This window comes from Hippocampus zosterae, chromosome 4 (assembly GCF_025434085.1).
Source record: "Hippocampus zosterae strain Florida chromosome 4, ASM2543408v3, whole genome shotgun sequence".
NCBI classification, from domain to species: Eukaryota; Metazoa; Chordata; class Actinopteri; order Syngnathiformes; family Syngnathidae; genus Hippocampus; species Hippocampus zosterae.
Window position 1 is genome coordinate 20252513 of NC_067454.1, and position 20791 is coordinate 20273303.

The 20791-nt window shown below is 41.1% G+C and overlaps 7 protein-coding genes and 1 long non-coding RNA gene across 13 annotated transcripts in view; 3 read left to right on the plus strand and 5 right to left on the minus strand.

Moving 5' to 3' along the window:
• Nucleotides 1-20791, plus strand: part of LOC127599384 (zinc finger protein 572-like) — a 101224-nt gene that overhangs the window by 69891 nt on the left and 10542 nt on the right. The window lies entirely within an intron of this gene.
• LOC127599378 (oocyte zinc finger protein XlCOF22-like) lies at nt 83-3706 on the minus strand. Its single transcript, XM_052063316.1, has 2 exons — nt 3511-3706; nt 83-1570 (listed from the first exon to the last, which is right to left on the minus strand). Exons 1-2 carry the CDS (start codon nt 3704-3706, stop codon nt 834-836), a joined length of 933 nt encoding a protein of 310 aa, XP_051919276.1. The 3' UTR covers nt 83-833.
• On the plus strand, nt 3591-5910 carry LOC127599436 (uncharacterized). The gene is made up of 2 exons (XR_007962105.1): nt 3591-3739; nt 5424-5910. It is a non-coding gene; the product is annotated as an uncharacterized LOC127599436 (long non-coding RNA).
• Nucleotides 4199-7150, minus strand: LOC127599356 (gastrula zinc finger protein XlCGF8.2DB-like). The gene is made up of 2 exons (XM_052063280.1): nt 6679-7150; nt 4199-5606 (listed from the first exon to the last, which is right to left on the minus strand). Exons 1-2 carry the CDS (start codon nt 6803-6805, stop codon nt 4657-4659), a joined length of 1077 nt encoding a protein of 358 aa, XP_051919240.1. The 5' UTR covers nt 6806-7150; the 3' UTR covers nt 4199-4656.
• LOC127599344 (oocyte zinc finger protein XlCOF6.1-like) lies at nt 7529-10352 on the minus strand. The gene is made up of 2 exons (XM_052063249.1): nt 9819-10352; nt 7529-9182 (listed from the first exon to the last, which is right to left on the minus strand). The coding sequence occupies exons 1-2, from the start codon at nt 10009-10011 to the stop codon at nt 8248-8250; spliced, it is 1128 nt and encodes a 375-aa protein (XP_051919209.1). The 5' UTR covers nt 10012-10352; the 3' UTR covers nt 7529-8247.
• On the minus strand, nt 11116-16381 carry LOC127599298 (zinc finger protein OZF-like). Of its 5 annotated transcripts, none has more exons than XM_052063173.1 (3): nt 15979-16379; nt 15209-15365; nt 11116-12948 (listed from the first exon to the last, which is right to left on the minus strand). In XM_052063173.1, exons 1-3 carry the CDS (start codon nt 15994-15996, stop codon nt 11627-11629), a joined length of 1497 nt encoding a protein of 498 aa, XP_051919133.1. In that variant the 5' UTR covers nt 15997-16379; the 3' UTR covers nt 11116-11626. The 5 variants fall into 5 exon arrangements, with proteins under 5 accessions (XP_051919133.1, XP_051919132.1, XP_051919131.1 ...); XM_052063172.1 differs by having other exon boundaries at nt 15239-15484; XM_052063171.1 differs by having other exon boundaries at nt 15209-15484.
• apip (APAF1 interacting protein) overlaps nt 15423-20791 on the plus strand; it is a 239912-nt gene continuing 234543 nt past the window's right edge. For both annotated transcript variants that reach the window (XM_052063357.1, XM_052063352.1), the window contains exon 1: nt 15423-15427. The gene's annotated coding sequence lies outside the window, so the exon portion shown is untranslated. The remainder of the gene's footprint in view (nt 15428-20791) is intronic.
• Nucleotides 17798-20563, minus strand: LOC127599391 (oocyte zinc finger protein XlCOF6.1-like). The gene is made up of 2 exons (XM_052063338.1): nt 20195-20563; nt 17798-19402 (listed from the first exon to the last, which is right to left on the minus strand). The coding sequence occupies exons 1-2, from the start codon at nt 20325-20327 to the stop codon at nt 18699-18701; spliced, it is 837 nt and encodes a 278-aa protein (XP_051919298.1). The 5' UTR covers nt 20328-20563; the 3' UTR covers nt 17798-18698.

Genomic DNA, 20791 nt, shown 5'->3' on the forward strand with positions numbered 1-20791 from the left:
GACATGAGCGAGTTTGGAAAAACGACATCATTCTTCACAAAAAAATGTTTATTACACTTATTATTATTATTGAGAGTCAACGCCGCCCATCACGGACATATAGTATATGAATAGACTGTCAATGGTCCGGTCGCGGCTGAACCCAGAGGGCAGCCATCTTACGTTGCCACAGTTTCGAACAACCTTTTCTTCTCTTAAAGCATTGTTATAAGTGCGTGCTTTACGCTAGAACTCCTTTTGGAAGAAATGACACAAAGGAGCCTCTCAAAGACCAGATTTCACTGTTTGCATCAACCATTCAGAGAATATTACCTCGAGATCGTGAATCGTGAGAACCAGAAGTTAGGTTTCCATTTGGCAGTGATTCTTTCCTGATGGTCTTTGCTTTAATTTCATTGCTGATGGCTCTGACAACTTGTTGCACACAAATATTTAACTTACACGCAGATATATACTACATTATAAGAGAATTATTTAAATTGCATCATTAGCGATGAAATGTATTTGTAGCTTGGTACATCCGTATGCCATACATGGTGGCATTGTTTGCCATAAAGACCGAAAATAACACAAGATCACGGAGAAACCACTGTATTCGAGACTGCATGCAAACATAGTCACTAGTGTCTCCTTTTGGTGTAACATAACCTGTCTTTCAAGTAAATACATCTGTTTTTTGGATCTGTACCAGAACCTTGCTCTCAATGCAGAGCACAGCTTAATGTGATAATTGTTCACTGATTAAGTATGGATGTTTTTGTGTGTGTGTAACACACACACACACACGCGCGCACACACACACACACACACACACACGGAAAAGATGAACAGCTTCATGGCCCTGCCTCTTTCATCATAGATGTTGAAGGTGGTGACGTCACAAAAGCTTTTCTGCGAGTGTGTCTTCTCATGTGTTGACCAAGTCCGGAATGACAACTAAAACTTGCATTGCATACTGAGCAGTGGTATGGTTTCTCCCCAGTGTGCGTTCGTGCATGTATATTCAAAGTTCCTTTAATTGAAAATCTTTTCCCACACACTGAGCAGCTAAATGGTTTCTCTCCCGTGTGGATCCTCGTGTGTCGGACGAGAGAGTCCTTCAGGTTAAAACATTTGCCACAAATTATGCATGTGAAGGGTTTCTCTCCTGTGTGGACCCTCATGTGTCGGTTTAAATTTGACTTGTCATAAAATTGTTTGTCACACTGTGAGCATTTCACATGTTTGTTGTCATTGTGACATACCAAATCACATTTGGAGTGTTCATCATCAGTGTAAGGAGAGTGTGACATCATGTCATCACAATGTGAAAGTGGCGCAAGGAGGCTTTCTACTTGTGATCCTTTGCAGTGGTCTCCATCACCTTTTGTCTGCATGGCTTGACTTGAACTGCTGCTCAGAGTCTCATCCTGTTTGTGCAGCTCACTTTGCCCTTTGTCTTCATTATTTTCACTCTTCAAAGTGATTTGACTCACTGACAACTTAGTGATATCACCCTCCTCCACTTCTTCTTTAACGTGTAGGGGCTCTAGTTCCTTGATCCCGTCAACGCCTTCTCTTGTTCCTGCATCTGCAAACGGCATCAAAGTGAATCAGAAAAAAAACGCATCACGAGTGTCTTATAAGAGATGATATTGAACAGAATTGTTTTTAGTTTGCTCTTCAAGGTTAGGTGGATGCTGATATACACTAATACGGACACAGCCCTGCCTTGACTCAAAAAAGAAAAATGTGAGCAAGTAATTTCTCCTTGAAAAATGTTTAGAAATGCCCATGTTAATAATTTAAACAGTAAATATACTGTAAACTATCATCCCCAAACTATACATTCAAATAATGAATTTGATGCCATTGATTCTCTTTGTTCTCATTAACATCCTCTTCCAACTGTGATTTTTTCAAATATTTCAGTCCAAGGTGGGTTTGAACTAATCGCCTGGCATGTGGCAGGCCTTGCGTTCTTGAAAAACAACAGCGCAAGGAACAAAGATAACACTTATACAATGATTTGTCTTCATCCCTTGTATTACTGTTTAACTTCATTCCTTGTGTTGTTCATTGGACAGAACTTTGCATTTTATAATATGAATTCAATGTTTGGAAGATTCATAACTTATTAATTGCAAAATATTGCAACTTTATTTTTACTCCACCCTCTGGCTCATTTTTATAAAATCATGACGTTTAGTTGTTTGTCAAATTTTGTACCTGGAAAATAATTGTTAAATTGAATTGCTTTTTTAAACTTTAAAATAAATTATTATTATTTGCCACAAACCACAGAACAAAAATATAGAAATCTGGTACGATTGAGTACTTCTCAGGCACCAAGAATTGAAATCGGACCAATTCAAATGTGAAAGATACCCATCTCTAAAATCAGGTTGGCTTCAAGCAGTGGTTCTCAATTATTTTCTGTCATGTTCCCCCAAGGAAGAGGAAAACATCTCGCCCCCCCTCCCTCCCCCCGCTCGACTATAAATAGTATCATTTGTCTATAAAATTGTTATAAGTACATCTTTGCATAACACTGTATCCTTATTAACGTATAAGAGAATAAAAAAAGAAAGAAATATGGACCAACTATATGAACCAACTTACAACAAAGAATTGCTTTAGTAACTGGAACAGAAAAGATTTAACGTGGATCTGAAATTCAAGAATAACACGCCCCATTTTTGAGAAACACTGGCTTAAAGTGTTGTCAACTGTGGCCATGCTGTTCAAAGTATGTCCACTCGCTAACAGAATTTATTCAGAAGTTTCAACATACTCACAGAGAAAAAAAAGCATGAAAATAACTTCCGTTGGGTCACCTATTTTTTAAATCCATCCATTCCAACACTTGTTACCTAAATATAAGCCATACTAAACTATGATGATTTTACACCCAGGAATAGTGCCCGGCCACATATAGACAAACAAGCAGTCGAACATATATTCACATTTATGCCAATATTGATCTTCAATCAAGTTAATATCCATATTTTTGGAATGTGGCAGGAAGCCAGAGTACCCACAGAAAATCATTGCGACTAAGGGAAAGAAAGGAGAACAACGCAAGAAGTAAGAGATTCTAGCAAGGAACCTTTCAACTGAAAGACCCATATGCCACTAGTACACCTGTTTTTGCTTTCAACCAGTGGCACCTTCACATTTTATCAGCATCTACTCGTGGAACCACTTGGTGTTCCGGCCTAGCGTTTCCCAACTTTGAATGAGCCAAGGCGCATATTTTACATGACAAAGATCTCCGTTCACCCCACCTGTCGTTTTTTCTGTCATATGGCTTCTCTGCGTCATTGAAAAGGTGCTTACCCTGATTTAGCTCTACGTGTTTAAATAAAGGTTTAGGAATTGAATTATCACCATGCATAAACATACCTTCCAGTTATGGCGAACGGTTTAGGCATGCGCAGTATCGCTTAGCTTCATTCTACCGAAGGCCGGAGGTGAGGCCTTCAGAGCATTAATATGAAGGTGGCTTGCAATCAAATTAAAGGCACCGACCTTCTCTGTGCAATTCATCTTGAGCCTTCTTGAAAACGGTGTCCAGAAGTTGGCGTTGTCGCTCGTTCTCCTCCTTTGTCCGAGAAAGTTCCTCCTCGTACTCTGCTATCGTTCTTTCAAACACTCCAAATATTTCTTCCACGGCCGCACTGAGTCGCTGACTCAGCAACGCTCTCAGCATTTCAACTTGACACATTTTTACGCTAACACACGATGTCTTCTGCGCAAAGTATGTCCCTTCCTTCCGCGTCTTCTTAGTTTGCAACTCGTTGCTAGCATGCTAAGCAAGCTCGAGATGCACGAATCCGACTCAAATTTTTTGCCTCTAAGTATGAACGACGTTAACGTAGAAATGATATGGTAAGAGATTGATGCCAGAAAGAGAAGAATGTGCACTTAAACTTGGGAACAGAATCTCATTCGCTTCGCTTTCCCTTTTGCACCGCCTATAGGCAGAGTAATGACGTCATCACTGCTTCCTCACAATACAAAGGTGGAGGGTTCGATTTCGGTCTCTGGCCTTCCTGTGCGGAGGTTTCATGTCCTCTCAGTGTCTGCGTACTCCGGTTTCCTCCCACATTCCAAAATCATGCACGGCACGTTAATGGAAAACTCAGAATCGTCCCGAAGTGCGATGTCAGTGTGATTGGTAGTTTGTCTGTGTGCCCTGCAATTAGCTGGCAACCAGTTCAGGATGTTCACAACTTTAATGATCAGTGCAATAGGTACATGAATAGCGGAGCTCAATCAAGAATGTTCATGAACAAGAAATCAACATTGATTAAAGACTTTGTCATAAATTCAACCGGGTCCCACATTTCAGACCTATGCCTTCAGTGGGGAATAAAGTAACCTCACACCCTTCTTAATACCACCAGACTGTGGGCAGATCATAATGATTGCACACGACTGGAAGCTGGGCAGCCAAAGACACTCACTAGAGAATGGAGAAAATATACTGTTGTCAAGGAATGAACATATTTTCACCAAAGTTGTAAATGTAAGTCAATGCCACTGATGGTGTTGAGGCCATCAGAGACAGCCGACCTGGCCCTGACTTCCCACCATTGTAATTTATTCATGATCACGTCTCCATTCGATCACACCCACTCAAACTTCAACACAGTTTATCGAAGTTCTGCAGATTCATTTACTGCTGTATTTGTCAATAACACACTTGTGTCTCTTAACCTGATACTTTTGAGGGAATCTTTTATCACACACGCTGCAAGTAAATGGTTTCTCACCAGTGTGCATTCTTATGTGTCTCGTCAAAGCGCGTCTCTGAGAGAAACATTTACTACAAACCGAGCAGGAAAATGTTTTTTCTCCAGTGTGTATTCTTATGTGTCTCGTCAAAGCGCGTCTCTGAGAGAAACATTTACTACAAACCGAGCAGGAAAATGTTTTTACTCCAGTGTGTTCTCTCATGTGTTTAGCCAAACTTGAACGTTCACTGAAACTTAAGGTGCAGACTGAGCAGTCAAAGGATTTCTCTCCAGTGTGTATTCTTGTGTGTCTGTTCAAATGTGCTTTGCGAGCAAATGCTTTACCGCAAAAAGGACAGGCAAAAGGTTTCTCCTCGGTGTGTGTTTTCATGTGATTTGTTAAGTTAATCTTTTGACTTACTCGAAGACCACACACTGAGCAGGAAAAAGGTTTCTCTCCAGTGTGTGTTCTTGCATGTCTACTCAAGTGTGCCTTACTCGCAAATCTTTTACCACAATCTGAACAGCTGAAAGGTTTCTCGCCAGTGTGGAGCATCATGTGTCTTCTCAGATTTTTTTTCGCAGAGAAGGATTTGTCACACAGAGAACATTCCCACTGTTTGTCATCAGTTTGACGTGTCATATCAGCTTTTGAGTGTTCATCGTCATCAGAGTCAGACATTTTGTTGTCACTGTCTGTTACAGGAGCTAAGAGGCTGTCTGCTTGTGATCCTGCACATTGGTCTCCATCACCTTCCTCTTCATCATCATCATCACCTTCAATCTTCACAATGACACAAGTGAATGGCAACTTGCTGACATCAGCCTCCTCCTCTTCCTCTTTAATGTGAGGGCGCACTGGTTCAGGATGAAAATCTTCACTGACAACTGCAAGACACAAGAAGACAAGCATGAGGTTTGGCAAAGTCGCATACTGCTTAGGGAAGTCTAAATGTTGTGACTTTGATGTTGTGTCTTATTGTTTAGACAGACACCACCTAATTTATAGTACAATCATTCGGACATACGGACTGTCATCTTTGCTAAAATGTTTGTTTACAATATTTCAAGCCCTATTCTGTCAAATTCCTGGCGCGCCATCCCCACAACATCAGTTGGGGAACATAGATTAACTGCATATTTTTTAAATTTTAGAGCTGTGAACAAAGGATTATTAAAAAAAAGAAATTAATCTTTCAATTACTTATTTGATTGATGCATCAGATGAAAACAATTTCTATTCAAATTTCCATCCCTTTATAATAATAATAATACATTTTATTTATAAGCACCTTTCAAGACACCCAAGGACACTTTACACATACACATAAACAATGAAGAAGGTGAAACAAGGGAATGTATGAGGGAGGGGGTGCTGATGGGCGACTAGCTTCCGTGCATACTTTCATCAGGGGAAGGTCGAGATAGCAGATGTTGTTTTGGTAGCAGGCTGCCCAAGAATTTAAGACAGCCTCGAGTCCGTGGCTTATGTCTCTTTAGTGGCGTCGATCAGCCAAATCCGTGATTTCTGTCAATATTTGAGCAATGTCTTGTTATAAAATAACAGGACGTTGTTTTGAATTCACACTTCAGAAAATGCACAAACATAGCGTACATTATGATTCAGTTCGTGATTTGATCTGTTGCATGTGCAGTGTTAAGGGAAAGAGGAGAGGATACTACACACAGTACAGTTGGCTGCAGCCTGCAAAGTGCGATCTGCGGGTGTTGTGTGATTGCAATGATAGTCATTGATCGACATATGCCGATCACATACTTTCCTCCACAAGTCGGCCAATCACGGTTGGTGGCAAACTGTAAATGTTTGTCAGTAATTATTATCAAAGACACAAAGTTAACAATGGGGAATGGTTAATTTTGTCCTATACGTACGTCACACTCGGGTGTCCTGTTGACTTAGTTCATAAATGTTGACTTCGGTACAAGTGAACAAACCTACCTGCCCTGTGTGAGTCATTCTGAGGCTTGTTGAAACCAGCGTCAAGTAGTTGCCGTTGTGGCTTGTTCTCGTCTTTTGTTTCAGAAAGTTCCTCCCCGTATTCCTCTTTGACACTTTTTGCACACATTTTCAGACGACCATCACAATCACTTGATATTCACACTTGATTTCTGCATCTCAACGTGTCACGAACAAACGCGTCTTTTTGTGAGTGACTAGCAGGCTAAGCTAAGGTAAAGAGGAGAATTCGCTTTAACGTACACCGACGCGTGTTTATCCGGACACGAATATTTAATAAAGGCTGCTGTACTGATGGAACGTCATGTGTCGAGGCTTAAGTACGTTGAGTACTCATTCGGGAAAATTATTTCGTGAAGTGGATTTGGTTGGTACACGGAAGTAAAGCTGTAAAGAAGCAATACGGCAACCTCACTTGGACAAATTAAAGAGCAGCGTCCCTTCAAACGAAGGCACTCTAAAAACTCAATCAAACAAACAAACAAACAAACAAAAAGCCTCGTCTTCATCAGAGCTCTGATGTTCTATGCTATGAGGTCCTCTTGTGGCCGAAAAGTCTTACCAAACTGACGGCTGCAGCATACTGCCTTGTGACGCGATGACCTAGTTAATTCAATATAAGGATCGGAACAAAAATACTATGCAATAAAGCATCAACTAAAACGGACTTTTTGTCAGGAACACGGCCAAACGTAACGAAATGTGTAAACGTGGTGTGTTAAAAAAAAGAAAACTAAGCACTCTGTTGAGCTTTTACAAAGTCATTTATTATGATAACATTTGTTCAATATGCCAGGTCCAAATTTTGGTATGGTTAATTATTATTTCTCAATTTACTTTTCTTTGTACAAAAAAACAAGCATTCATTCACATTCCTGCACATGGTGAGGATCATGTCATTTGCTGGTTTGGGTCGATTGACTTTGAACAAATCCACAGTCAATGCAGCTGTCTACCAAGAAATTTTAGAGCACTTAATGTTTCCATCTGCTGGCAAGCTTTTTGGAGACAATTTTATTTTCAAGAAAGATTTGACACCTGCCCAAAGCCAACATTAACATATACATGTACCAATGGTCAAGAAATAACAGTACTTGATTGTTCAGCAAACTCGCCTGACTTGAACCCTGTTGAAAATGTTTTGGGTATTGTCAAGAGGAAGATGAAAGAACAGAAACCTTGATATGAAGAGTATTCTGAAGGCCAATAAAGCAACTTGGACTCCGATAACAATGTCAAAAGCTGACCGCCTCCATGCCATGCCACCTCGATGCTGTCATTTATGCAAAAGGAGGACCAACAAAGTACTGATGGCATAGTACTTGAATATACTTTACAGAAGGCCAATATTTCTGTGTTGAAAATGCTTTCTTGTTTGACACATGAAAAGATTTCTCATTGTGTCTTTCTGCCATAATCATCAAAATCAAAACAAAGGCTTGGAATATTTCACTTTGTGTGTGGTGAACTAATACAAGATACAAATTTCACTTTTTGAAATAAATTATTCAAACAACACGATGGCAGAATCACATTTTGTGCAGCTCAACTTTATTTCCTCCCAGCACACTTGTGCTGGTTCAGCTTGTACTTACGAGAAAATCTTTGATCACACACGCTGCAACTGAACAATTTCTCCCCCGTGTGCGTTCTCATGTGTCGAATTTGTGAGGAGCGATCGGAAAAACATTTCCTGCAACTTGAGCAGGAAAATGGTTTCTCACCAGTGTGCGTTCTCATGTGGGTTATTAAACTAGCCTTTTGATTTACTCTGAGACCGCACACCGAGCAGGCAAAAGGTTTCTCCCCTGTATGTATTAACATGTGCTTCACCATATTTGATCGCACTGAAAATCGCTGACCACATACTGCACACGCAAATGGCCTCTCACCAGTGTGTGTTCTCATGTGCGCTGTCAAAGTTCCTCTGTACTCAAATTCTTTAAAACACACTGTGCAGGACAATGGCTTCTCTCCAGTATGACTTATCGTGTGTCCTTTCAAATCAGTCTGGTTAGGGAAATCGATGTCATATTCATGACATGTCAAGTCATTGTTATCACTGTGAGTTCTCATGTGTCTTTTGAAAGAAGTCTTGCAGTCAAAGGATTTGTCACACTGAGGACATGCCAAAACGTGGTTGTCAATGTGATATGTGGTACCGCCTTGAGAATGTTCATGACCAATGTCAGACATGTCGCCACGATTTGAGAGTGGAGGTAGCCAGCTTTCTGCCTGGGATCCTCCACGGTGGTCTCCATCAACTCCCGTTTTCAAGTGGTGACTTGAGTTGCTGCTCGGAGGCTGCAGCACTCTGTTCTCACCTTTGGCTTCAACCTCACTCGTCAAAGGGACATATATCAATGGCAACTTGATGATATCCCCCTCCTTCTCTTCCTTTTTAATGTTGAGATCTTCTCGCTCTTGCTGGCCCACCCAGGAGCTCCACTCCTGCTGCTCAGAATGAAGATTTTCTTCACTGATGTCTGCAGGGCATGAGAGGCCAAACACAGATGGTTTGGAAAAGTCATTCAAGTTTGTTTAATTCGTTGTTATTGAACGCAAACTGAATTTGTGCATTTCTGCCATCTGGAATGGTAACTTCTTTAGCTTACAGGCAAAGCAGTTCATTAACATTAATTGTACAATGCCTTGTTTTTGTTTCATTTACTACAACATCTATACTGTTCAAAGTCACAGCATATCCTGGGTGATATCAGGCAAAAAGCAGACTACACCCAGGACAGGTCGCCAGTCAATCACAGGGCACAGTGAGATACAAACATCCACTCCCATTGAAACGGTCTCTTCGTTGGAATTAGTGGAGGCTGGCGTGACCGCAGTCCCTGGGTACACCAAACACAACGCCCAAGTAATTCGAGTTAAACCCACCTAGCTTCTCAAGATGCTGCCTTTTGGTTCACTAAATTCTGAGGTCATTCAATATGATCCTTGTGTCAGAGCGTTCGAATTGATTGAGGAATCGATTCCGATTCATGGTATCGAACGCTTTCCTTGCTTTTTCGATTGAACAAGGGTTCAAAAGAAAACCGCCCAAAATAAGAATCGCGTCGAAACGTTCAATGAATAGCGTTAATATGATCTGAAGTTAATAAACACACCTGTTACGTGTAACACGTTTTGCTTCTTGACAACAGCGTCCAACAGTTGACGTTGTCGCTCGTTCTCCTCTCTTGTTCGACAAAGTTCTTCCTCGTACTCTGCTATCGTCCTTGCAAAAACTCCAACTACCTCCTCGACAGCTGCCCTTAGGCGCTGATCAAGCAATGCTCTCAGTATTTCTACTTTACACATTTTCAAACGATAAACCCATCCCGGTACTTTTACACTCAAAACGGAGCTCTGTTTTTTATCCACGTCTTCGTTTGCAGCTCCGACGAAAAAAGAGGACACAAGATGGCGCCGTGAGAATCAGAAAAAAAGCGAGCATTTACTCCAGCCGGGGAATATATTCGCGGTCATAAATTTTACACAAGAGCGGGTGATCACAAACGATGGAGCTGACATCTTTAACCTGGAGTCCTCGGCTAACCCGGAACATCTGTTGCAAGCCATATGTGTTTTTTTTCATCATCGTATGAACAGTACAATCACATTTTTCTTCTATTCTGACCCGGACCTCTTTCGTTTGTAGATGTACATCGGATATGTATGTGATGTCAACAATTAACTGACGGCATATTAAGGATACTTCTGCGTTACGTCATCATTAGTAGACGTCTCCACGATATAAAAAGATCGAAAAGCGTCTTTCCCTCAAATATTTCTACTTCCTCCCACAGCACTCCACTGTTGATTAAAAATGATAAAAAGAGGGGGACCCCTACAAGCTGGACCATGTTTACTTCCATTAAAAAATGCAGCGTCTCTGTCTCGACGTTGTGCTTTGTGCGCATGCGTGGCACGTCAAGGACGCCCTCCTTTCACATGAGAAGTCGCATTTGTTCTGTAATGTGAAGTACCGTAAAAAAATCGGATTTTACAAAAAAATACAAATTGGGCATCACGCCCTGCAAGGTGAACGCAGGTTTGTCATAAAAGTTAGACATATTAGACAAGGTCTTACAGGCAGCGATGTTTCAATCGAGATGGAAACGTTGCACCCTAAAAGCATACAGTCATGCTCAAAGATTTTGAACTCTGTATGCGTCAGCATAACAAATTTGCACCAAGCAACACTTACGATATAGCTCTATCACCGTTTTCAAGCGACTATCTTTTCAAATAGCGATATCAAAACAGAATATTTTATTGAACAACTGACGCCTAATGGGTTATTAATAAGCATATTTTTTTTGTATGACTTACGCAAGTCACACCGTACTCCCCCCCAAAATATGTGTTGTCTTGTTTAGTATGTCTATATCTTGTCAAAATAAACAGGAGGAGTGGTCTTGATATTAGGAGTGATCTTTCTGTCATTTAATTCCGTGGAAGAGCAGAGGTTGGACACAGCAGCTTGCAGGGTACAATACACTGTCTCATCAGCACAACAGCAATTGCAGGAGACCCTTGATCATTACTGAATCTGTTTAGTTACAGAAAATGTGTTCAAGAATGCCTTTGAGAGATGAACCACATTTCACCAAATCTAAATACAAATACAAGCCATTATCTGATGATGTGCAACAGTCAGTCAGTGTTGTGCTGCTATCGAAAGTGTTACCAATGTTACAAATTCCTTGCGTGGAGAATAAAGATGATTCTATTAAATCAGAAACTTGTCATGTAATCAACAAAATCAATTATCAAGCAAATCATGTAATGTTCTGACAATTACTGTATTGTATCGTGTCGTTGTAGACTTTGAAGACTAGTTTCATCGAGGATCATATATAAATTGTTTTTCCATGTGACCACGCAAACTTTCTCAGCTTTTTAGTTTCTTCATAAGACAAATTCTGCAGCTTCATGTGCTGTTGCTCTTCTCCCCGGGACACTTGTGTTTTTTCATTTGATACTTGTAAGAGAACCTTTGATCACACACACTGCAACTGAACACTTTCTCACCAGTGTGAATTCTCGTGTGTTGAACTAATGAAGACCGATCAGCGAAACTTGTGCTGCAGACAGAGCACGCAAAAGGTTTCTCTCCAGTGTGTGTCCTGGTGTGTGTTCTTAAGTGTGCCCTCTGGGCAAATCTTTTATTACAAACTGAGCAGGAAAAAGGTTTCTCCCCAGTGTGCGTTCTCATGTGTAGAACCAACGTGGAACGATCACCAAAACCCAAGTTGCAGACTGTGCAGGCAAAAGGTTTTTCTCCCGTATGTGTTCTTGAGTGTGTGTTCAACTGTCCCTTCTGAGTGAATTTTTTACCACAGACTGTACAGGAAAAAGGTTTCTCCCCCGTGTGGGTTCTTATGTGTTGAACCAATGATGAACGATCAACAAAACTTAAGTCACAGACTGAGCATACGAAAGATTTCTCGCCAGTGTGTATTCTTGTGTGCGTTATCAAATTTCCCTTTATAGAGAAACTTTTACCACACACTGAGCAGGAATAAGGTTTCTCTCCTGTGTGTGTTCTGGTGTGTGTTACCAAATGTTCCTTTTGGGTAAATCCTTTACCACAGACTGAACAAGGAAACGGTTTCTCCCCAGAGTGTGTTCTTGTGTGTCTTGTCACCGCACCTCTTTGAGAGAATATTTGACCACAAACTGAGCAGGAAAATGGCTTTTCCCCTGTATGCTTTCTCATATGTTGAACAAAACGTGAATGAACACTAAAACGTGTGTGGCAGACTGAACAAGCAAAAGGTTTCCCTTTAGTGTGTTTGTCATCATCGGTGTCATAAGTGTGTGAAATTATGTCGTCACTCTCTGATAGTGGAGCGAAAAGGCTGTCTGCTTGTGATTGTCCACAGGGGTCTCCATCATCTTCCCCTGTCATGTATTGACTTGAGCTGCTGCTTGGAGGCTCCTCCCTTCTGTTCTCCTCACTTTCACCGAGATGAAGCATTGACCACTGACCTTGGTCCTCTTCATCTTCACTCTTCACAATGACACGAGTCCATGGAAACGTGGTAATATCATCCTCCTCTTCTTCCTCTTTAATGTTGAGGTGCTTTTCCTCCTCATCCTCTTTATTATGTGAAGGCAGTGGCTCTTCATCTTTCATCAAAGGGTCATTTTGCTCTTCCTTTTTTACCTTTGGGGCCCCTGGCCCATGCTGCTCCACCCCGAAGTTCCATTCCTGATGTTCAGGATGAAGACACTCTTTGCTGTCGTCTCCTGGACACAAGAAGACAATCATACATGGTCAAGTCATGTTAATATTTTGGTTCCAAAATTAACACACATAACCGAGAGTAAATGTGAAAAAGATGTCGTCAAACAAAAATGTGTCTTTGTAATGGGTAGCTTTGACTTTACTGACGATTCGGTGAACAAACTGCTTCCATGTTTAAAGGTTTCTGTCATTCATCATTCGCTAGGAAAACTGGAGTCCATCAGTGACGGACTGACGGAACGCCCACATTTGCTATTAATTCTGATGGCCCTATTTTGGTTGCCAGGTGCCCGTGCGATTGGCATAAAACGGGTGCATCTTTACTTTGGAAAGGTTTAGTCTATTGTGCCCGAGGCCACAATACGACACACTCGGTGTTACGTGTGCCGTCAATTTTTTCCCCGATGTGAAATATGTGTCTTCGCTTAATAATGGTTGATAAACACTGAACTAACCTGCTTTGTGTAGCACCACTTGATGCGTCTTCAATATAGCGTCCGGTCGTTTACGTTCGTTCTCCTCCTTTGTTCGAGAAAGGGCCTCCTCGTACTCTTCTTTCACACTTTTTGCAGACATTTTCAAAGGTTACACTCATTTGATGTCTCTTTGTTAGCAGCTAACGAGCTAAGCAAGCAATAGAAACTTCGAAATCCACCGTGACGAGTTTATCCAGAAAGGAAAAGGGCACTCCGGTCACGTGCTGTAAAAAAATGAATCAAAATTGCCGATGCGTGTTGAGTAATCAGCACACAACATTATTCAATGCAACCAGGACTACACTCCAAACGCTAAACGGCGTCTTGCTAACTTTGCTTCAGATTTACTTCCGGCAGACGAGACGCAGTTGTTTGAATCGAATATATTACTACCTCCCCTGGTGAGGCGGTGTCATTACGCTCGTTAGCCTCTGACGGACACAAACACAATCCCGTAACTTTAGATGGTTTTCAGGTAATGGTTTTATTCCTAAAAAGTATATAACTTTTTGCTACCCTATAACACTATGTATAAGTTAAATATTTACGCTACGCTTTACTGAAACTGTACTGAAATAATATTAATACGAGCATTTACTGCATATAAATGTAACATTTAAACAATTACCTGAAGAAATGTATGGGAACCAATATTTCTAAATGATTAAATGCAAATTGTACTTACAAATGCAGTCTGGTACATTAATTTGAAAAAATAATAAAGTTAAGAAGGGTGGCGTTGTGGTTGACCGGTGCGCACATCCGCCTCACAGTGCGTTGTTCCAGGGTTCAAATCTGCTTTGTATTTTTCCATGTCCAAAGTGTGAGTATGTCTGCTGCTTTTGCACCACAGTGTGTTCTTTAATAGTGTATGAATGAGGGCAATTCTAGTTTGTTTAAAGTACTGAAGCATGTGTTTCTGTTGTCTGAGAAGACAAAAATATTGCCCTCAATTAAAAATTGAAGACTGGATATGTTTGATAGTGTTTTATTCAAAATGTTCATTTGTCAATAATCATGGACTGATATTTTAAGGATGACTGAGTAGCATCCATCGGTTCCCAGAAAGGAGTCATACAAATTTATAAGTACTGTAAACCGCAAATCCAGCAGTGCATCTCATTTGAATTGGTCATAAACAGTGTTTGCTACAAGTGAAGGTCAATATTCAGTTTAAAGTTTTGCTGCTTCCTTCACTGCTGCTGTTCTCTGCCAACACACTTGTGTTTGTTCACTTGGTACTTGTACGAGAAGCTTTGATCACACACACTGCAATTGAACACTTTCTCCCCAGTATGTGTTCTCATGTGCCTCGCCAGCGCTGCCGGATGACCAAAACTTTTGGTGCACACTGAGCAGGTAAAGGGTTTCTCACCAGTGTGGGTTCTCATGTGTTGGACCAATGTTGAACGAACATTAAAACGTGTATTGCAAAAGGTGCAGAAAAATGCTTTTTCGCCAGTGTGTGTTCTCGTGTGCGTTCTCATAGTTGCCTTTTGAGAAAATGTTTTACCGCAGATTGAGCATGAAAAGGGTTTCTCACCCGTGTGTGTTCTCATGTGTTTCGTCAAAGTAGAATAGTCACTAAAGCATTTGTGGCACAGTGAGCAGGAAAAAGGTTTTTCTCCAGTGTGTATTCTTGTGTGTGTTATCATCGAAGTCTTCTGAGAGAATCTTTTCCCACAAACTGAACACATGAAAGGTTTTTCTCCCGTGTGAATCATCATGTGTCTTCTCAGATTTGCATTGTTGCTAAACGTTTTGTCACATTGAAGGCATACCAAACCTTTGCAGTCACTGTGAGTCGTCGTATCACCTTTACAGTGTTCGTCATCATCTGTGTCAGGAGAGGGTGACGTGTTGTCACTGTTTGATAGTGGAGTTAAGAAGTTGTCTGCTTGTGATCCTCCACAGTGGTCTCCATCCCCGTCGTCATCGTCACTCTTCACAATGACACAGTTAAAGGACTGCTCAGTGACATCAGCGTCTTCCAGCTCTCGAAACTGCTCTTCTTCCTGACCGATGCTGTGTTCGTGTTCTTCCTCTTTAATGTAAGGGGACTCTGAAGACAAGTGCATGTGGTTTGGAAAAATCAAATTCTGCTATGACGCGTTCAAATATTATGACCGTGAAGCGTAATGAGTTAGTATGCACCTTTTTAAAAGATATGACAATATTACTGCAATTATTTCGAGAGCCAAAAAAGTGACATCGTATTCTGATTAAACAAATATTTGCACAAACGTCACCACTTTTTTCTCCCCCCAAAGTTTTTTTTTCTCAAAACATTTCGTCACGTTTTCGTCTCTGTGGCATTTGTGGACACATTGTAGCCATGTATGACAACTCAATTCGAATGAACTCCATTTATAAAGCACTTCACAGCAACCCTTGCTGCATACAAAGTACTCCACGTGGACTAAAAATATGTCATACGATAATTGGCGTTATGGTTATTAGGAGGTCTTTTCTTTTCTGGGGGGTCAAAATCTCGCTTGTAAGAAATCCCTGGACGCAGAAGGTGATTAAAACAACTGTAAGAGGAGATAAACAAACCTGCGCTGTGCTTTTCATCTTGATGCTTTAAAAGAGAATCCAGTAAGTGACGTTGCCGCTCGTTTTCTTCTCTTGGTCGACAAATTTCCTCCTCGTACTCCGCTATCATTCTATCCAAACAGACTGATAGTAATCACTCAATTAATCCCAACACGGGAGGCACACACTGGATCTCTGCTTGGGTAGATGAGGCTAACTTCCGCGTCTCTTTGTGAGCAGCGAGCGGGCTGAGCTAGCAGGTGAAGCTTTAGCGACAAGAAGAGTCGGTTATGTTTAATCGGTACAAAACCTAAATGTACAGTTGACGCAATGTCCATGGCAATATTACGGACTTGTTTGGCCTTCTCGCTCCCTGCATTTCCTGAGTGGCCTACTTTCTATTTCCTGCAGAAAGGACGGAGTCGACCCGTTCTGGTGCATTACTGTCCCCTTTGGTGTGGGAACATCATTACACTATGGAAGCGGCAACTAATCAACTGAATGTGTTGTTTTTTTTATATTAACCACAAACTGCATTGTAACAATACACAATTGTGCTGTGTACAACACTTGGACCAGTTCACAATAATTATGTAAGCTTATGTTATATTATTAATGTAGCCGGGTCTTTGGAAAGACTGGACTGGACACAAAATATTTTTTAGGTGGGCTTTATTCCCGACTGAACAATGAAAAATTGTTCAGCATTGAGATGAAAGACTGAGATGTTAATTGAATTTTAAAAGAGGTCGAAAAGGGATCTAAGAGATCAAAGAAAATCATTTAACAGATTACAGACAATTACGCCGCAATAGACAACAGCAGTGGCTTGCTTAATAGGGAAACAGAAATAAAAATACATTATTTCCAAGCCACAATACTTCTTAGTGCAGAACAAATAATCATTACAACCCAATATTTTGAGATGCAGCCACACTTACTCGATATGTTCCGGTGTGTTGGGTGTGTACAAAGCACGTGGACAAACACAAATGACCTCCCCTCTAAAGAACAGATAACACTGTTCATATAATTTCACAGTCAAAAAAAACATATTTACATCTTATAACATTGCGAACACTTACGCTGTACAGCTGTTCACACGACTCACTAGTGGTAGATTTCCACTAGAAACTCCAAACCAAACCACTCCAGATATTGTGCTCAGAATATCGCCAGGGTTACGATGACGATCATGGGTGTATCAAGTTGGGACAAGCAGTGGGCACAGTTCAGCGACTACCCTCCTTTACGTGCATGTCACCCTTACTGGTCTGATTCTCACACGCCGCATATGTTCCCGCGCGTTTTGATCTAGTGTGGCTCTTAAAGTGACAGTGCTACATTTGTTAAACAAGGAAGCCTTCACTACAAGCATCTTAAGTAAGGTTCACCTGCTTACATTAAGTATCATTTTATGTTTCAGCATCATATAATTTCATGCTCATCATACATGAATTATATTCTATTGTTTAATAATTGCTTAGACATGTTTTTATGTTGATAGGTTCTGATTGGCGGTTAAAGTCAGACAAGCAGGAAGTTATTTTGGTCGCGAGAGTTGTGTTCTCGAACGTGCTGCGGTACAGACGTCTTTTTTTCTGAACTGCTTTGAGCAGAAGTTAACACTGAAATAACTGGTAAACGGCCAATACAAGCTGGAAACACAAATACTGCCGTGTGTGCGTGCGTGTGCGCGTGAGAAAGACCTTAATTACGTGTTCTAGAACCAATTCAATTCTTCACAATGTCTTTGATACTCTTTTTGTTAACATTTATATTTCACAATACAGCACTATTCTTCATTACTAAAACCACCTTCAAAAATGTGGCAGCAATGGATCGTGACATTTTAATTTATTGCAAAGGGGGAAACACATCGATTTTCATATTCATGTATTTGCAAGCTGGGTGACAGCATGAATTACATTTGCAAGTCAAGATACCACAGTATTAAATAGGACAAGTTTTCTCAACACAGAAGAGTACCTACAAATTGATGTACCGTACTCTGCCTAATATGGCCAATGTGTCATACAGCGTATCAGTATTTCCAGTCTTCACAGTGAAACCTTTCAAGTGGAAATGCCGAATGTCACTTTGATCACATCTTGATTGTTTTATTTTAAATCCATTGTGGTGATGTATAAATGCATCATAGAAACTTGAAGTCCAAATGCTTTTGAACATCAGGTTTGACTGGTACTTGAGAGCAATTTTGGGATCACATATACAAGTTTGCACCTACCACAACCACTTCAATTTTCTGAGCTTTTCCCAATGGCACACTTTCCTGCTCTTCATGTGCTGCCGCTCTTCTCTCCGGCACACTTGTGCTTCTTCACCTTATACTTGTCATTAAATCTTTTCTCACACACACTGCAACTGAACGGTTTCTCACCAGTGTGTGATCTTACATGTCTTTGTAAACCGCCGCTTTGAGAGAAACTTTGACCACAAACGGCACAAATGAACGGGTTCTCTCCAGTGTGCGTTCTCATGTGTTGAACCAAAGTCTTGTGACTTGAAAAACGTCTGTTGCAGACGGAGCAGGCAAAAGGTTTCTCCCCCGTGTGCGTTCTCATGTGCCTCGCCAATCCTGCAGGATGACCAAAGCTTTTGTCGCACACTGAGCAGGTAAAAGGTTTCTCACCGTTGTGCGTTCTCATGTGGTGAACCAACGTTGAACGAACATTAAAACTTGTGCTGCAGATGGTGCAGAAAAATGATTTTTCTCCAGTTTATGTTCTTGCATGTGTTTGCATTGCCACCTTCTGAGAGAATGTTTTACTGCAGATTGAACATGAAAAGGGTTTCTCACCGGTGTGTGTTCTCATGTGTTTCGCCAGTGTTGAATAATCACTAAAACATTTGTTGCACACCGAACAGCAAAATGGTTTTTCTCCGGTGTGTTTTCTTGTATGTGTTATCATAGATCCCTTCTGAAACAATATTTTCCCACGAACGGAACACATAAAAGGTTTTTCTCCCGTATGAATTACCATGTGTCTTCTGAGGTTCCTCTTGTTGGTGAAAGTTTTGTTACACTGAGGACATGTGAAGTGTGTTTTGTCACTGTGACAAGTCCGATCGCCTTGAGGGTGTTGTTCATCGTCAGGAACCGCAGAGTCTGATGTTATTCTGCCATCACAATCTAAGAGTGTAATGAAGCGGCCTCCGCGGTGGTTTCCATCACCTTCATCATCATCAACATCATCTTCACACTTCACATGAATAACAGTGAATGGAAACTTGGCGATGGCACCATCCTCCACACCTTGAAGCTGCTCTTCCTCCCGAGTGATGCTGTGTTCATCCTCTTCCTCTTTAATCCCTGTGGCCTCAAGATCCTTCTCTTCATCTTTCATATAGGGGGGCTTAAGTTCCACCTGCTCCGCCCTGGAGCTCAATGCCCGCTGCTCAAGTTGACGATTTTCCCTGATGTCTGCAGGACACAAGATAACAAACATACATGGTTTGGAAAGTCAAAATTTGCAGGATCTTGCAGGAGGACACATAGAAGCTTCCGCGTGGTTCTTCTACCATAACCCACCTGGAGCGGCAATGCGGAGAAGTGATAGGGTAAAAAGTGGACATGAGCCTGACAAAAGAGTAATACCGGCACAGTCATGGTTTACAGCTAACAAATATTCCTTTTTGCTCCCCTCCCCCCGTAGAACTTTTCATCAGCTATTAGCTGAACAATTCACGAAAATGTTTTTTTTCTGCACTCTCTAAAACGTTCTAACAAGTGACAAAATGCAGCCAAATCCCTGTCTCAATAGCAAATAAGTACAGTTGGGAGTGAAATCCACTGATGTGATACATTTCGACAACAGGGGACTCCTGCATCGGACTCACTCAGCTCTATACTACCAAACATCATGAAACTTATTCCAGAGGTTCCGACTGCAGAGTAACTACTTCTAATTGATTTCATCGGGCTTGTACAGATTTTATTTTGTAATTTCAATTGTATTACTCTTAAAAGTATTTCCTTTTCTTGTTTTTGTTGTGGACACTGATGGCACTGCACTATACTAGTACGGTTGTATGTAGACCGTCACGATGAATCCCACTGAGCCTCCTCCAAATACTACATCGTTTGGCATCCGTCCACCAATCTATTTCGTAATACTTTCAAGCGTGTCTTCGAATCCCGAAAGGAGATTTTTGTTTGGACGCAATGCCAACCTGGCTCGTGTAAAATGATTATGAGAGGAAAAATTGAACAAACCTGCCTTGTGTGCTTCATCTTGCTTCTTGAAAACAGCGACCAGTATTTGACGTTGTCGCTCATTCTCCTCTTCACGGCTCTCTTCTGCTCGACCAGGTCCCTCCTCGCACTCTGCTGACGTTCCTGTGCACATTTACCCCCTCTTAGTTTACGATTACACTTGATCTCTGGTTGGCGACGCGTGGCTAACGAAGGCAGAAATGAGCAGCCACATCAGAACGGACCGACACGAAGAGCAAATTATGTTTAATTCATTAGAGGACATAAATATAAACGGGATCAGGTATCAACAAATAATAAAGGCGATATACCGATTTAATTAATTGTTCTGTCGCATTATTTTCCACATCCGGTAGAAAATACATACTGAGTACAGGGTACTGAGTTACTGCCTCCTTTGGTATGGATGTGTCATTTCACGCTAAATCTTCTGGTATAGTTGTCCCACCTCTAGGAAATGGAGGACATTCCCGGCTCTCTCGCATTATTGTTTGAATCTACACTGTAATGTTTCATTGTGCTAATTTCCTTAAATAATTTCTTCACTTTTTTCCCCGTGGAAATTAAAAGATGTAATGACACATTTCCACCCGAGAG

What these genes read in the sequence shown, in the direction of transcription:
- LOC127599378 (XM_052063316.1), bottom strand. Translation starts at nt 3,706, where the DNA reads ATGTGTCAAGTTGAAATGCTGAGAGCGTTGCTGAGTCAGCGACTCAGT. An exon ending in AGATGAATTGCACAGAGAAG is followed by an intron (nt 1,571 to 3,510) that starts GTCGGTGCCTTT and finishes TGCCGTTTGCAG; the next exon opens with ATGCAGGAACAAGAGAAGGC.
- LOC127599356 (XM_052063280.1), bottom strand. Translation starts at nt 6,805, where the DNA reads ATGTGTGCAAAAAGTGTCAAAGAGGAATACGGGGAGGAACTTTCTGAA. An exon ending in GAATGACTCACACAGGGCAG is followed by an intron (nt 5,607 to 6,678) that starts GTAGGTTTGTTC and finishes TGTGTCTTGCAG; the next exon opens with TTGTCAGTGAAGATTTTCAT.
- LOC127599298 (XM_052063171.1), bottom strand. Translation starts at nt 16,087, where the DNA reads ATGATAGCGGAGTACGAGGAGGAAATTTGTCGACCAAGAGAAGAAAAC. An exon ending in AGATGAAAAGCACAGCGCAG is followed by an intron (nt 15,485 to 15,978) that starts GTTTGTTTATCT and finishes ACTTGTCTTCAG; the next exon opens with AGTCCCCTTACATTAAAGAG. An exon ending in GACTCACAGTGACTGCAAAG is followed by an intron (nt 12,949 to 15,208) that starts GTTTGGTATGCC and finishes TCTTGTGTCCAG; the next exon opens with GAGACGACAGCAAAGAGTGT.
- LOC127599391 (XM_052063338.1), bottom strand. Translation starts at nt 20,327, where the DNA reads ATGTGCACAGGAACGTCAGCAGAGTGCGAGGAGGGACCTGGTCGAGCA. An exon ending in AGATGAAGCACACAAGGCAG is followed by an intron (nt 19,403 to 20,194) that starts GTTTGTTCAATT and finishes TGTGTCCTGCAG; the next exon opens with ACATCAGGGAAAATCGTCAA.
- LOC127599344 (XM_052063249.1), bottom strand. Translation starts at nt 10,011, where the DNA reads ATGTGTAAAGTAGAAATACTGAGAGCATTGCTTGATCAGCGCCTAAGG. An exon ending in AAACGTGTTACACGTAACAG is followed by an intron (nt 9,183 to 9,818) that starts GTGTGTTTATTA and finishes CATGCCCTGCAG; the next exon opens with ACATCAGTGAAGAAAATCTT.